The following is a 17,560-nucleotide window of genomic DNA, read 5'->3' as shown; positions in this document are numbered from 1 at the left end:
GCACTGTCTCAAGAACTTGTATGGCCACGCCCACCTCCTAAAGTATAAGTCTCCTAAGAAAGTAGTTCGAGGTAAGTACTTCGTGTTGGAACAAATCACAAATTTTAGGTAATTTATATTTTTCCTAACAGTACTTACCTCGAACTACTTTCGGGTAATGGCCCACCCTGCCTTCCCCGAGTGTCCCCTGGTGTCCTTAGAGACCTTAGATGTCAAGAACTTACTGGAGGTCGAGACCTGAGCAGGCATGCTCTCTGACCCGGGGTTAGCCTCAGGGCGCGTATCACTCCGCCTGAGGTTATCCCTCATAGAAAATGGGTTTAGGGTAAACTACACAAATATGGTCGGATGGGAGGAGATCCCAGATACTCCTAAGAAAGTAGTTTGAGGTAAGTACTGTTAGGAAAAATACAAATTACCCAAAATTTGTGATTTTAATTCAGTTAGTTAGCCTAGCTTGAGCCGTGGTTTTTTGGGGCATAGCCTAAAATTATCACAATTCAGATGTAAATACATGAAAGATTTATTGTCGTTAATTGGTTAAAAAATGTTCAACTAGCATGGCTCGGTGTGTGTGCTACATGTACATCCTATATTTTTATGTGAATATTTTTCCCCTTTCCAAATTTATTTTGGCATGCTTTGTAAGAAAAGAACTTTACTCATCAGGCTGATAAATCTCATTTTGATAAATATCAATTTTTATATATGTATTATTGTGCCGTGATGTAACTGATGCTAGTTTTCTGAATTTTCCATGGTAGGGTATGCAATTCCTTTCTATGGCCCATACTTCACTTTTCAACCTGAAAATCAAAATCATATGTGGGATTCATAATTTTGAAGTCTATAAACTTGAGCATTTATTTTATACATATATAAGAGTGAGCATGTGTTTGTTTAGAATATCCTTATAGTTCACATTTTTTTATTTTATGTTGATATAACCCGTAAAAAGGAATACCATAATAGTCGAGTGAATATCTCGCGTATATTTATTAGCCTATGTTCTGTAGAATTACATTACTTATGCTGTCGGGAATGTGTTAACATGATAATGTGTGGATTGGCCTCCTTCCTCCCCAAGGTAAGGATTATTTTCACAATAGAGGGCATAATTCCCCTTTAGTGACTGTAGTTAGATATCCCCCCCCCAAACATATCTAGTCTTTAGGGATGGGTATCTGGGGAGGTTAGAAGGGCTACTCGATTCTGGAGCTATGCCTGGAGCACTTTGGTTTATTTTTTCCTACCCAGCGGCTTCATAACGCCTGTAGGTGTTGAGTATTACTAGGTAGCTAGGGAAAAATGGTTATCTAACATCCTCAATTTAGAAACCTTTCCTTGCCCTCCTCTAGTTGGAGGGTTTCGAGTGTTGCTATCACAGTAGCCACTTTGCCTCTTAGGAGCACAGCTCTGGAACCATAGAATTTCTGTTTATGTGAACCAAGATTTCTAACATTTAAGAATAAGGACCCATTAGCAGACTTCAGAGATTGTGGATTTTTTTTTCCTTTCAATGTGGGTGAAAGATTTTGCTAAAATTTTGAGCTCCTCACACACCGTGGGTTTTGGCTAGATTGCTTGTAAAGTACCGGCTCAGGTTTCCACTGGCTTTTCTTGTAAATGCCTAAGTTATTGCTAAAATAGATTAGTTGAGGCATTAATTCATTACCTTGATAGTGGTTCTTTCCAAAGACTCGCTATTCCCAGGAGCTCCAGATTTACTCCACTTCTGTGTTACAATCCCGGAACCTTGTGGTGTTTGCACTCCATGGCTTTCAAGGTCAAGAAAAAACTTGATAGGGTATTGACTAATTGGACACTTGTCCCCGGGTTTGGTAATGGGAGAGGAGTCCGTGGAAGTGGGTTCTGTTATGGATATAGAGGTGGAGGATTTGGTGGGTCTGCGCTTTCTGAACATCAATACCTTTCCTGACTCGCATTGACATAATTAGGAGCCATCTCCTAAGGTTTGTACCCAGCTAACCCGCAAAGATGTGCTACTATTGAAGCTAAAGAGGGTTTGAGAGAGACAGTCTCCTATGCGGGTCATCACTCCTAAATCAAAAGGGTTTTTGAGGTGACTTGTTGAGATGACAGTGTGAGGCCAGAAGATATAATTGACCAAATTGTCAAGATGGTGTTCGAATCAATGAGGGATGTTAGTTCATTATGCATGTTGCATAAGATTATTAGAATTAAGCATGGATCTATACCCTTCATTACACTATCAGTTAACTTTGGTGAGGTTAATATTGAGGCGGGATTAGTCTTCTTATTCAGCCGGATCATGTGGTTCTTTAAGAACTACTGTATTTCCTGTGTCATAAGACACCCCTTTAAAAAGAAAAAAATGCCCCCAAAAATCGCCCTTCATCTTAACACCAAGAAAAAGTTGTATAGGGGAGTTTGACAACCCTCAAACACCCAACTCATGATATTACAAGCACTTTCACTTACCAGCCATAAAATATAAACCTACTGTACAATTATCATTCATATGTAACAAATTAATGTATTTTTTATTGCACTTAGTTTCATGTAGTACAGTAGAGTTATTTGTTGCTTTTGGTGATAAGCTGATGACTCACCAACCCCTTTTACAAGGAAACATGTCAACTAGTGGTCTCCTTGCAGATAATGCTATGGCATATTAGTTGTTTATTATGCAGTGTCTATTTTCTCATATTTTGTTGATATTCTGTTATGAGTTCCAAAATAAAAAAAATGACAGTTGCTGAATACGACCTTGGAAAAAAAATCTCACTGTTAGTTGAGGGCAGTGTTACTAAGGTAGTAGGTTGGCCAGGGCACCAGCCACCCATTCAGATGCTTTCGCTAGTGAGTTATGGGGTCCTTTGACTGGTCAGACAGTACTATATTGGATTCTTCTCTCTGGTTACGGTTCACTTTCTCTTTGCCTACACATACACCAAATAGTCTGGCCTATTCTTTACAGATTCTCCTCTGTCCTCATACACTTGACAACACTGACATTACTAAAGAATGCTTCTTCACCCTAGGGGTTAACTACTACACTGAAATTGTTCAGTGGCTACTTTCCTCTTGGTAAGGGTAGAAGAGACTCTTTAGGTATGGTAAGCAGCTCTTCTAGAAGGACACTCCAAAATCAAACCATTGTTCTCTGGTCTTGGGTAGGCACATCCTCTGTACCATGGTCTTCCACGATCTCTTGGGTTAGAATTTTCTTGCTTGAGGATACACTCGAGCACACTATTCTATATAATTTCTCTTCATCTTGTTTTGTTAAATTTTTCACAGTTTATATAGGAAATATTTAAATGTTATTACTGTTCTTTAAATATTTTATTTTTCCTTGTTTCCTTTCCTCACAGAGCTATTTTCCCTGTTGGGGTCCCTGGGCTTATAGATTCCTGCTTTTCCAACTAGGTTTGTAGCTTAGCAAGTAATAATAATGATAATAAGTAACCAAGTCTAGAGTCACATACAGAAGCAAAGGTATTCCACCTTGAGGAATTTCTAGAGACTTCTTTGATCAATAATTAAGTTGGTGTGAAAATGTATAGGCTCTTTGATGAATTTGGAAAATATTACTGGAATTTTACATCTTTACCAAAACTTTATTGAGAACATTTGGCAACTCTGCTTTTATGTAAACAACATTTGAAACACTAAACATGTAGTTGTAGTGGTAACTTCGACTGATTTAGTGATTTCTTATACACCCGGCCCTCGTTCTTCACGGTAGTTAGGTTACAGACACAGGCACGAAAAGGGTATTTTCTCGAATAAATGCTGCGCAAGGGTGGGCTATTTCTAAACTAAATAGTCAATGCCCCTTGCCACAAGCTGGTGCCTGAGCTGATGATTAACACAGTAAATACTGCCTAATATTGTTTTAATTTGGTTTCTACAACAGTTTATAATCACATGTACAGTACACTTGCAATACTGTACACTACGTACTAAATTCAGTAAGGCTACATCACCTTATTATGCTAAAGTAAATATTTACCGAGTCGTCGTCATCCCTTTACTGTTCTGTATAACAAAAGTTGTTTCTATCTAGTAATATTACTGTATATATATATATATATATATATATATATATATATATATATATATATATATATATATATATGGGTATGCGTGCATGCGCGGCGACATGCACATGCACATGCACATGCATATACAGTAATATCACTACAGTACAGCTCAACTGTACTTCCTGTAAGTATTCGGTGTTTTCGTTCTTACGACTCGTAGCCAATGCGTTTTCTTGAAGCATTACGCAACTTCTTATGAGCCGTCTCTTGCGCACTATGTTATATCTATACTTTCTTAAACAGAAATAGAGCTTATTTCATAAACTAAAAGCATAAATATCTTTATAATAATGCATTAATATTGGATAAAGTTAAGTGAAACCAGTTTAATCAAAATGGTTTATTTTAAATATTGCGTAATTTTTTACCACAGTAAATGGATATACACTGTACAGAGAGCTAGGACCAACTGGGTGGGGAGATAGGTAGTGGCTCGCAGCACTCTCAGTGTAAAGGAGTGTGGGCTATTTCAAATCATCGCCCAGCTTGAATTTTATCTTGAATTTTATGAGAATTTTTATTTAATAGGTAGTGGAACCTCTACATACGATTGCTCCAACATCCGAAGTAAAATTCGATTTAATTTTCGACTCAACACCAGAAGTCATGCTCCAACATCCGACGTAGACCATACGCGTAGAATTTTCTCGAAGCATCGGTCATAGTTATTTGTTTACGCCGGTAGACGGCAGCACGTTGGATGGATGCCATTGAGCGTCGCATCAGTCAGTTCTGTGTTCTTGTGCGCATCGTGTGGTAGTCCGTTATTAACAGTGCTTATTATCTTCCTTTTCTCATGTTTCATTTTTTATTATACGTATAATCATGGGTCCTAAGAAGCTTAGTTTCAGTACAGGTATTAGTAGTAGTGAGAAAAGGAAAAAGGCAATACTTTCATTAGAATTGAAGCAAGAAATTATAAAAAAAAATGAGCGCTGTATGCCTCCAAGTGATCTGGCTAAACAAAATGGCCGGAATATGTCTACGATCTCGACGATCATCAAGCAGAAGGAAGCCATTAAAGCAGTCAAACCATTGAAGGGGATCACCATTATTTCAAAACGTCACAGCCCTATCCTGGAAGAGATGGAATGCCTTTTGTTAATATGGATAAAGGACAAAGAGATTGTTGGCGATGTGATCACTAAAACGATCATTTGTGAGAAGACCAGCGCCATCTATTGTGACTAGAAAGCGGCAGTCTCTAGGGGTGATGGGGGAGAGTTCAACTGATCCTACAACGGAGGAATTCAAGGCGTCTCGCAGTTGGTTTTGAGAAATTTAAGAGATGGACCGGGATTCATTCAGTTGTTTGGCACGGAGAGGCTTCTAGTTTAGACACCAAGGCTGCTAACGATTTTGTTAAGTTCGAAAAGATCGTGGAGGATGAAGGCTATGTAGAGTAGCAAGTTTTCAATTGTGATGAAACGGGTCTGTTTTGGAAAAAGATGCCTAGTCGAATATACATCACTGCCGAAGGGAAGAAAATGCCTGGACATAAGCCTATGAAGGATCAAGCTTATGAAGGATCAGTCGAGTCTTGCCCTATGTGCCAACGCCAGCGGGGACTGCAAAATAAAGGCGTTATTGGTTTATCATTCCAAAAACCCTAGGGCATTTAAGGCACATAGTCAATAAGGACATGCTGCATGTTATCTGGCGTGCTAATTCTAAGGCTTGGGTTACTAGGCATTTCCTTGTTGAATGGGTAAACCAAGTTTTCGGCCCTGCTGTCAAGAAGTACCTTAAGGAGAGGAATTTGCCTTTAAATTGCTTGCTTTGCTTGGATAATGCTCCCGCTTACCCCCCAGGACTCGAAGATATCATCGACCAGTTCAAGTTCATCAGAGTGCTGTATCTTCCACCGAACACCACCCCTATCCTCAAGCCCATGGACCAGCAAGTCATCTCAAATTTTAAGAAGCTCTACACCAAGGACTATTTAAGCAGTACATTAATTTCATGCAAAGCACCAACTTAACCTAGCGTGAATTTTGGAGAAGCCATTTCAATATCGTGCACTGCTTGAAGATCATAGATCAGGCTTGGGAGGGAGTAACTCGACGGACACTGAATTCAGGTTGGAAAAAGCTTTGGCCTGATGCTGTTTCTCCCAGAGATTTTGAAGGTTTTGGCTGAGCCTGAACCTGTGCTTGCTGTGGAGGAAGATGTAGAAGAGATTGTATCCCTTGGCAAGTCCATGGGTCTGGAGATCGATGAAGATGACATCACCGAACTCGTCGAGGAGCATCATGAAGAGCTCGCCACCGACAAACTCGAGATGATAGAGCACATCTTAAGTTCGGCTGAAATAAAAGAGGTGTTAGCACATCATCAACAAGTGGTTGACTTCATTGATAAGTCTCACCCACAGAAACTTTTAGGTTTGCCGTGTAGTTTCGCAATTCGATGATGTCTGCTTAACCCATTTCAGAAAAACTCTGAAAAGCTGTACCAAGCAAATTTCTCTCGCTAGTTTCTTAAAAAAATCTACGAAGCGGTCTGGTGATCGTGATGAAGAGAAAGAAAGTGAAGCAAGGAAAACTAAGATTGAGTGAAAGTGATGAAAATTAAAAATCTCTACCTCTTCACCGACCGACCGTCCGTCTCCTCCTGCGTAGCAAAGCCTACACCTGCGTTGGCCTGTCTCTAAGGTAACGTAACAGTAAAAACCCCCTTTTTAGTTTATTTCTTTATAATTATTCTTTTTTACATCTCTATTATATAATGCAATTGTATTATTATGTGTAGTAATTTATTAAGGAGCTATCATAGGTTTTTGGGCTGTAGAACGAATTATACAAATTACAGTGTATTCTTATGGGAATATTGGCTCCAACATACGATCGTTTTAACATACGAACCAGGTCCCTGAGCGAATTAAGATCGTATGTAGAGGTTCCAGTGTATTACATTATTCTTGGCCGTGAAAAAACGAAACTGCAAGGAGAGAACCCGCGATGAAAGAGGGCTGACTTTATGAAAATGTAATAAAATTGGGATAACTGGCATGCAGCTAATCAATATTAACTAAAACATTTCATAATGCTCCCAAAATGTTAAAATTTACTGCACAAGACAAAAATCTTGCTATAGCCGCTGACTAGGAATTGCTGCTAAGAAAACATAAAACCTCAATTTATATTATTCAGAAAACTGTTTTGCTAATTTAAGGGTGTGTCTTACCATTTGAAACACGGGAAATAATATTTTTTATATTTTATTCCCACATACATGATTATATTGGAATGGTGAAAATTATTTGGGGTCAGCTGTTCTTATTGGTAGTTATCCTTCCATATTCACTGATATGAGTAATGGAGGGGAGAGAAGAGCGGTTTGATAGAATCATTTGATATGGGAATCTCATCCTATTTTAAGGTTAGAAGGTAGACTTATTTCTTCATACCCAACTAACAAGTTCCTTACGACATAGCTATCCGTGTTCTCATGACTCATACCTTACTCCATAGAAAAAATCCTTGGTCATTAGCATTTTTTGCCAATATACAATTTCACAACATCCAGAGCTTTACTGCATTGGGTGTTTATAAAATGCTACCTGAAACAAATCCAAGAGGTACAACAAGCATGTGTGGTGTTTGGGTTGTTTATGGCACCTACTAATGGAAATCGGGTAGCTAAAGGAGACCTTCAACCAGGTCACTTAATAAAGGCACCATGATGGACATCAAGCTCCTTCCCAAGGGATATTCTTTAATGAAGTGAGTGAATGACTTTTAAGTCTTTTCCTTTCACTTGTGTATACATGAATTGGATGTTTGCTTTGTTGTTAGTTAGTTAACCTTTGTTGTAAACAAGTTACCTTAGTTTTGCTTTGGTATTAATCTTGGGAACCAAACAGCTGCCTAATAAAAAAAAAAGTTATTTGATAAAGGAAATATATCACACCTCCATAGACTTATGAAGGAAAGCGGAGCATAATTGAGACTTGATCCCGGCATAGAAAGATGGTTACCAGGTGGGGAACAAATGCCTAGGAAAGTGTTGTCTGCAATGTTGTTAGTATTGGTTCTCATTGGGTGATGTGTCATCAGATAGTAGAAGTAAATTCAGCATTGGAGGTGCGGTGATATGGTTAATAGATCCTGAACCTGTATGTCTCCCTTAAAGACACAAGTATGTTCTTTGCACGTTGATACACCGAGTCTCAGGCAAAGAAGACACTATTCCTTTGGTGTATCATGTATTGGATTCAGTTTTAGTCTTAACAGAAATGTCCTTGAGGAACCACACATTATCTCCCAAAATAGATTTTTGTTCACCAAAAACCCTTTTATCACATGTATTGTTTTTATCAGCAAATTAAATTAACAGCCACATAGCTTGTATCAGTCTAGAGTGAGGATCTTCTATTGTCAATTCCCACCCTTTGTCACTCAAGATTATAATTATATCAAAGTTTACAAAAAAATGTTAGATTATTGTATACTTGAGTACAAATATATCTATATCTATAAAAGCAAGTTGTACTCCATTTGGTAACTATTTGTATGGCATTTATGTATTTCAGATACCATCAGTTTGGAGATATATTGTATATTTGAATACTAAAACTGCATTGTTAGGGTGTTTTTAGTCTTATTATATACTCAGTATTACTCATTCATATGTACTTCCTCGAGAGTGAAGACTAAAGGAACTTTTAAATACTTAATTATATATCTTGATGTAGCATCATGATGATGTACCACTTTCAGTACCTAATCCCATTTATTTTCCTTGAATATATATTCTCAGTTTGATCTTCTACACCAAGTTGATGTAAAAATAGACTCATGCATACTAAATGTAAATTTTTTATTTGTTCTTTTAGGTGACAAAGAACATGATGCTACAGTGGGGAGAAATGCCTACATCTGTAGCATTCATCGGCACTGGTCAGATCATGGGCTGGGGTAACAAAGCCATAGAAATTCGTTCTGTAGAAACTGGTCACTTAGATGGAGTTTTTATGCACAAGAAGGCACAGAAGCTGAAATTTCTTTGTGAGCGTAATGATAAGGTAAGATTAAGATTTTGTAGTATTTACCTGATTTATTTGTTAGATTATCCATTGATATTTGAGCAGTCATTTTCTTTGCAACTTATTTCAATTTTACCTAAATGCAGAGTGGTCCTCTATGTGTTGATATCTAGTTGTTTGCACACTAGTACAAAACTGTATTTTACATAAGATGGATAACAGCGAAGATGGAGTACAGTACTTAACAGTCAAACTTTTATAACAAGGTGTAAGTTAAGTGGCCAGTAGTTGCTGGGTCGGGGGAAGCCTAACCCCCCTGGTTGCTCATTGAGCAGTTGCTTTGATTTTGTCAGTTAGTGAGAACAGACAAGGTCAAAGGCGCAACCAATGTAGGAGAGGTAAACGAGGGCATTGCATGTGTTAGTAATGATAGTCCTCCTACAATCCCACCTGTGGGAGGAGGCCTGCAACCCCAATGGATGAGGTGGCAGTATCACAAGGGGAACAGTGGACTGTGGTTGTTGTTCAGTCCAGGTACTGCCTACTAATCAACTTTCCCCTTCTTTGATTCGGCCACCAGCAACATCATCATCCTATTGACAGGGATCGGTGATGGGCTTAGACCTTCAGGCAGAAGTTTAGTCCATGCTGGAGAAGGATGCTCTTCAAAAGGTCTGTGACAACTCTCCAGGCTTCTTTAGTAGACTCTTGGTTGTAGAAAAGCCTTTTGGAGGCTGGAGGTTCTGCAAACTTCATTTAAGACGGAGACTCAAGGCAGGTGATAAGGCCATTACACTTCATGATGATGATCGACTTCAAGGATGCCCACTTCCAGATCCTAACCAATCCCGCCCCCAGGAAATACCTCTATTTTGTCATAGCAAGCAATGTACCAATTCAAAGTTCTTTGCTTTGGTCTGTCGACAACTCCATAAGTTTTCACTCGAGTATCAGCATGGGCACACGCCAGCAGCATTTTGTTTTCTGCAATACCTGAGCAATTGGTTGATTTTGTCAGACTTCGAGGACGACTTTCTTCTCTTCTGAGACGAGCTTCTCTTGTTCTGGCGTGATATGGGGATCTTGATGAACTGAAAGAAGTCAATTCTAATGCCCAAGCAAGACTGATTTAGGTATGGACATCGACACCAGTGTTGGAAGTCTTCTTGTCTTGGAACAGACTGATACACTTTCGAGAGTGGGGTCTCCTTTACCTGTAACAGCCCTATCTGCCACCACAGCTTTGGCAGAAGTTGGTGTCATATGCTCTCCTTTGAACTTCTCATTTCAAACAGTCGTCTCTACCTGCGATCTCATCAGTGCGAGCTGAAGTGACACTGGTCGCAAGTCAGCCACTCTCCTCTGTCATTAATTCTGATAGGGAAGGATTTCAGGCTCAATCTGGAATGGTGGCTAGATGAGAGACGTTTTAGGGGCTCACCCTTTCGTCGCATCCACTAAAGCTTCTGTTGTTAACGAACACGTCAAAGGAAGAATAGGGATCTCGCCTCCTAGAACACCAAGCATCAAGACAATGGACCAACCAGGAGTTTGATGCCATATGAACATGGAGCTGTGAGTGGCTCTCCATGCGCTCCAAATATTTTGCCCTCTTTTGACCGGTCACCTGGTAGTGTTGACACCCCACTGTCATAGCGGCACATATAAAAAACAAGCCGGTAATATTTCTCTGCCGCCTTGTCAGCTACCAGTAGAAATTTGCGTGTCGGCAGCTCAACTCAATCACGGTGACAGCCTGTTTTATTCCAGGCAAGAACACTGCGGCAGACAAGCTAAGCAGGACGTAGATCATTGGGTCAGAATAGCCTTTGCATTCTCAGCTAAGGAACACGATCCTGCCTTTGTGGGCTTCCCCGACAGTACATGTTCGCAACATCTCTATATTGTAAGCTTCCGATATACTGCTCACCAATGTCAGGCCTTGGAGCAGCATTTGAGGATGCCTTGCAACACACTTACAACGGCCTCATCGTCTGCCTTTTCGCTGTTCTACCTGATGCGTGCATTGATCCAAGTCAGGTCTTCTCCCAATCTCAATATGACTAGTAGCCCCAAAATGCCCCCAAGTAAAATTGTACCCAGACCTTCTACTTTTGATAAGGACTATGAGAGAATTGCTTCCTCTTCCTCTCCTGTTGTGCCAACCTAATGTCCAGATATTCCAGTTAGGTGGAAGATTACAGCTTCACACATGGAGGTTATCTAGCATCTACTCTCAGCTAAAGGCTCTTTGCACAAGGTTATGTGAGAGATTTCTGGATCCCTCCGAAATCTTCAACTATTGTGTATCAAGACAAGTGAGCCATCTTCTGTGGTTGGTGTTGTGGGAAGTGTTTCTTCCTCTCAGAGCCTCTATCCCATTAATAGCCAAATTTTTACTTTTTTTTTTTAAAGTAAAAGCTCTATTCAGTATAAGCGGTGAAAGGCTATCGCTCAGCCTTAAGCCAGGTTTGAGGCTGAAACGAGTTAATTTTTCCTCTTTGGCAGAGGTCTCCATGCTCATACAGAGTTTTGAGCAGTCCTGCCCTCCAATAAAGGTGAGACAGGTACCGTACCCTCAAAACTGTATTATTGCTCCCCATAGCCACCTCCAAGTGGGTTAGATCTTCAGGATCTCTCATTTTGCATCGCTCCTACCAATCACTGAAGGCAGGTCTTGTTCTTCGTCTCCGAGTTTGTAGCTAAAACCCAGAATTCATGAATTCTCAAGTCTAGGTTTTCTGTAGAGTAGGATGCTAAACTATGTGGTAATGATAAGGCCTTCTGGAAACTTTTCTAACTGCAATGGTTTGTAATACTGTATGATTATTGGTTAATATTTGGATAGATGGGACTACGACATTCAGTGTCGCATTGCAAGCACTTGGTACCGCTGAATCTTTCAGCCGTGTACAGATATTACGCGATTGTGATATTGATTAGATATGAAATAAGAATATTGTAAAAAATATTTTTCCACTTGTCATTCACACTCATATGTTTAAGAAATTAGTTTAAGAAACATCCAAATATTAGTGACTTTTTTAACCTAGAACCAAGTTTCCTTTCCATACTTATTTCATATAGAATGCTGTTTTTGACCATATTTTTGTTGTGCTTTTATTTAATCATTAAGTCCAGTATAAGAAAAAAAATTGCAATAGAATATTGAAAAGATTTTAACACAATTACTTTTACAGGTGTTCTTCTCATCAGCAAAAGGAGGATCTTCGTGCCAAATATACTTCATGACGCTCAACAAACCGGGTATGGCAAACTGGTAGGCTTGATAATGTGCGTGTCACTGTACTTGATTGCGTATGTTCTATCACCAAAGGAGAGTCTTCCTAAGGAACAACTGCCATTGTCACATTAAAATAAAATTCCAGCAAGCAAATAAGGACGCAGGTGCTCAAGTATTTTCAAGTTCCATGACGACATATTTGAAGTGTAATAAGTCACTATGAGAAATGGACACATTCCTATTTGCTACAAATCTATGTAGTTAACCATGGGAGAAGCACTTCTTGACTTATTGCCGTAGAATAAATAGCCATGCCGATGCTCTTGATTCTAAGAGTCCAAATCTTCGATGAGTACTACTCCTTGGTCAGTGGTTGGGGGAGGGTGTTTAGGACTTCAGTAGTTCATGATATGGCTCTACAAGTGTTTTTTAAGTTGCTGAAACTTTATATACACATATATATTTATATATCAGTGGTGATTCATGAACTTGATCAAATTGAAATATGATCAGATTGGCAGAAAATATTTTTTACCATTTATTTGTTGCAAGCCATGAAAATGTTGCTGTTTGATGTTTTAAACCAATGTTCTACACCGTGAGCATTTACACAAAATTGGTGTTCTAATCATACAGAAGTGTAACCACAATAAGTGCATTGATAACCAGAGAGTTTTTATTTTTTCACGCAAGAAATTACTGTACCCCATATTTTATTTAAGGGTCAACTGCTAAAGGTTGGAACAAAATCCTAATCACATGTAGTCACAAGGGAAGTTGTCATGCTTAAAATATATTCAGTGGCTCACAAATCAGATTTGTGATGCCCATATTATTTCTCGTTAGGTTCTTCCTTCTCGAACCTAACATAGCTGCTTTTTGGGAAGTACTATAGTGCTAAGAGAAGATTAAGATTATTCATGACTTGCTCAATTGGCAACCTATGTGAAAGCAGAATAACAGGACTAACCCAATGATATATAAACTTGTTTTTGGAATTGTTTCAACTGTTTTTCGGGACTAGGGAGATAGTAATCAGTATTGTGAACTTTTCATATCGGCTTCTGTAATTTAATTTTCTAGTTTTTCATTATATTATTGCTTCAGAAAATTACCATTGATCTTGAGAGTTCTTGCCACGTGGTTGGTTGCAGTTTGTTTTATATATTGAATACCAGATTTATTGAGTGCACTCATGTTAGATGTTATTGTAAAGTGCAAGAATAGAGCATGTATCCTAATTGATTTAGTCATTTTTTTTTTCATTTAAAATTTTAAGATTTTTTCACTTGAAGGAAAGGGATATTCCATATTCAGCTGGTATGATTGAAAAGTTTTTATACATTGTTTCCCAAGAAGTTTAGTTCTTTTGTTATCAAGAATTTGCTTAACACTACCACCAAATGTTTTGCATAGCACTTTGGAGAATTTTACTTTCTTATACAGTATCTGAAGAATTGGATATTTTCTCTCCCATAACACCAAAATTTATATGCTTAAAGATCTTGTGTATACCCTACCAGTTGCAGCTTTACATTTATGGACTACATTACGTGAAATTTAATCCCTTGTTCTTTTATTAGATTTTTCATGATCTTGAAAGTACTGTATGCTTCTATGCATTATTTATTATAAATGAAGGTGGTTACATAGGTAATTCCAATTTTTAATACCATCAACACTACCTTTACTTTCTTTGGTTGTATTAATCTGAGTAGGTAAGGAAAGGACCATAATCTAATAGTTATCCTCTTTAGTTAATCTTTACACTCATGCTCTTTTATTTTCTTCATATGCTCATGTTTTTCTCAACAGCATTTAAAGCTTAGCCTTACTATACTCCATTCTTAATATTTTCATTTTGTAGTAAATTTACATTACTGTGATTGAATTATCCTTTAGATTACATTTTGACCTTTTTAGGACTTAGTAAAGTTTATTTAGTGAGACACTCCAATCTGACTAGGTACTGCATTTCTGTTTTCCTAGGGGTATATGATTAGCTGATGCTCGTAATGTTCTAGTCCTAAGTTAACTATAACTCGTTTCTGACTTAACATTTGCAATTGCTCATTATTAAAAAGAACTACTTTTCAGGGGGGAAAGAGTTCCTCCTTTAGTGCCAAGTCTTTGGTTTTGTAAGTTACAGATTTTGGTGCAATTTCCGACCTAAGATAGGTGCTCTTTATGTTTGTAAACAATTACAGCATAGGATTTCAACAACACCCAGCATGCTGGCCATGCTTCAACTTGCTAGGATTTTTCTTTTTTCAAAATTCCATCTTCTAATGAAAAGAAGTAGGTTTACTTATAAATTTTTTCAATGAAGGTAAAAAATGTACAGATATTGCAAATGGTATAGTCATAGTTGTTAGTATAATTTCTTCGCATCTGCAGTTTTATGTTTTCCTGACTTCTATTTACACTGTTCCTCTATACCCCAAACCTATCCATAAATTTACTTTTAAAACGCAGCTAACTTGCATTTGCTCTCTATATGTATGAATTTCTCCGTGGAGTTAATAGACCAGGAGGTAAAATGCAGGTATAGAAATGTACTTCCTTGAAATTTAAAAACTAGGAATCTTATTGAGTAGCTTGGAAATAAGTTTCCACATTAGTATGTCTCAAATTTTGTTTTGTCATCATTTGTGTGTGTGCTTCCAGTGCAGAATGAATTGAGTCTGTTATTCTCTTTATGATCTACTGTGAAGTTTTCATAACAGATATGCAGATAAGGTCTGTGCATAAATTTATGGTAATCTTTGGTATTTGGTTGCAAATTAATATTATTGCATGTTGTCCAATGGGACAGTGATATTCACTACAACTATAACAAGGGTATAAGTTTGTTTTATGCATTTCTCCACTGAAAATATTGGCCAAATATAAAGCAACAGTAGGTTGTGCCACCTGCTACGTACAGAAGGGGGTGATTGCTTCCGTTATGAATTGAGTACAGGTTTTTAGTCTTCGTAACTTTGCTTTTTATAAAGCTACTCAAATCATCTCTTGATAGATCTGTAAATATTCCAAAAACAACTTGTACAGACATTATTTATATGGATAGGTAATTTTTTATGATTTAAATTTGTCTGAGTAAATCAGTATTTTATTTTGTATATTTTAGAGTATAGGTAACTTTACAATATATAATTTGACATTATCATTACCATGTGCCAGTGAAACCTAATACAGTATATTGTGATTTGGAAATTGATCTATTACTTAAAAAGCCCAGTCAAGGTTGGAAAGAAATTATTAGTTGTGGATAATGTGTCTATATACAATTTCGCCCTAGTTCAATCTCAATGATACAACCATGCTTTCTTACACTATTATTACTTAATCCCCCTGTGCAAAGTGGGCACAATATTGTTTCTACCTTAAATTAACCATGAGTGGAGTATTAATGCCATATATTTGAAGACTGGTATCCTTGGCAGATGGTAAAGGTTTGGTATCTTAATTTTTATGTCTATTACGTGGACTGGCAAGTAACAATTGAAATAAATTCCTTCAACAATATCTGTATTGTAAAGTACTCAATTTAGCTAGACATCTGATAAGTTAAAAAGTAATATCATCCAAACTACACACCACCCAATCCAGTTAATGCCATATCACCAAGCAACAAAAATGCCACCTTTGTCATTCAACTTTTTTTTTTTCTACGTATAGCAGTTAATAAATATAGGCCAGTGCCTTTATATAGGAATGAGAAGTTTTGTGTAATTGTGTCAAGAATTGATGATAGTGTCACAGAATTGATACATCATTCCATTTTTTACATAATGCAGTTGTCAATCATGATGTCCCATTCCTAATTGTAGACTGTGCAATGTTAATCTGAGCTTTTAAGTTAAACCAAAGTATTAAAGGTTTGAGTTAGAATTCAGATGTTTGACCACCTTTTGATCGTATGTGTATTATGTAATGGGCTTCAAATCTGTTTTATATGGTGCTTTTCTTATTTAGTTTTCTTTACAAAAAAAGTTCTGTGTTGTTTTAGAGAAGCTTGAGTAAGATCTGTTCTTTTGATATTGTGATTATTATTAGTGCTTGTAAACTAATTCGCAAGATATTTTCTACAGTGTTCATGTATTCTGAATATTTCCTCAATGCCAAAGGTATATTAGTAGTACCCAAACCTCTGGCATCAGTGAAGTGGGATGTGGCGATAACAGAGACATATTCATTTCCATCACCACACTCGCTTTTTTAACGCTCTCTCTTCATTCTGGTCCATCTGAAAATTTTGGTTGCTTTTTAATAAGTGCTCGGAATTCTTTAGTGTACAAGTTTTTTTTTCTATCGTGAACATCCTCGTAGTAACTTTAAATCAAAAATACTTCATAAGAAAATTGAAAGTGACAAAAAAAGTAAATTTTTTTTTAGTATGCCTGTTCAAGGATTCCAGTGCAGAAGAGGATGTCATGAATTATTTCTTCGGTATTAAATTTCACAAGGACTTTTGGTTCAGATTATACAGTGGACAATAGTTGTACAGAGAGTTTTCAGTACACTTGTGAACTAGACACTGGACGTGTTACCGCAAGTGTATAATGTATTTGTGAGAAGCAACTGTGTCACCGGCTATATTCATAAAATTGTAGTTTGGCCTTTCTTGCAAAAGTCAAACAGAAGAAGTGTGTTTTCTTGTGAAGTATGATCTCCCATGATTTTCAACTTCAAGAAAACCTCACTAGTAAGATAAAGGAAGTGCAAACCAATGATTGCCACTATTCTTTCTCTCTCCTCTTATTCTGTCCTCTTTATATCATTAGCCTAAACAGTCATTTTATACTTTAGAAATATCAGAGCCTTTGTATTATTATGAGTGTTTAAAGGTAAGTTCTTTTTTAACTTATACATCTACTAGCCAGGCACAATATGTGCATTTACTTGGGACTCCTGTGAATATATTGAACCTATCCTATTTAATTTGTTTATTTTACAATACTCCCATGGTAATTTTGAAGAAAAAAAAATACTGTATATACTTTACATTATTTGTATAACAATTATACAGATCAAAAGGCATTCATTACTTTTAATGGAGCTGATAGCTGTCAGTTATAATATGCACATGAATTTCAATAAAGAATTCATCAGATTTAACCTTTCTTTTGCACATTTTTTATCTTAAGGTTTTCATTTGTGAATAGTCTTAAAGTTGGAAAGGGGTTATAATAATACAATGAATTTCTTTCACCAAAAACCAATACAACCTTTAAG

The 17,560-nt window shown here is 37.3% G+C and overlaps 1 protein-coding gene across 9 annotated transcripts in view; it reads left to right on the top strand.

Annotated features, from left to right (window-relative positions):
• Positions 1–17,438, top strand: part of msn (serine/threonine-protein kinase msn) — a 234,755-nt gene extending 217,317 nt beyond the window's left edge. For all 9 annotated transcript variants that reach the window (XM_068389285.1, XM_068389312.1, XM_068389280.1 and 6 more), the window contains 2 exons: positions 8,929–9,117; positions 12,279–17,438. In XM_068389285.1, the coding sequence (XP_068245386.1) occupies positions 8,929–9,117; positions 12,279–12,362 (273 nt within the window). In that variant the 3' untranslated portion in view covers positions 12,363–17,438. The remainder of the gene's footprint in view (positions 1–8,928; positions 9,118–12,278) is intronic.
• Positions 17,439–17,560: the final 122 nt, after the last annotated feature.

Source organism: Palaemon carinicauda, chromosome 1 (assembly GCF_036898095.1).
Source record: "Palaemon carinicauda isolate YSFRI2023 chromosome 1, ASM3689809v2, whole genome shotgun sequence".
In the NCBI taxonomy this organism is placed as follows: Eukaryota; Metazoa; Arthropoda; class Malacostraca; order Decapoda; family Palaemonidae; genus Palaemon; species Palaemon carinicauda.
The sequence above is the reverse complement of the archived record's forward strand: the minus strand, read 5'-3'. Positions and strand labels throughout refer to the sequence as shown.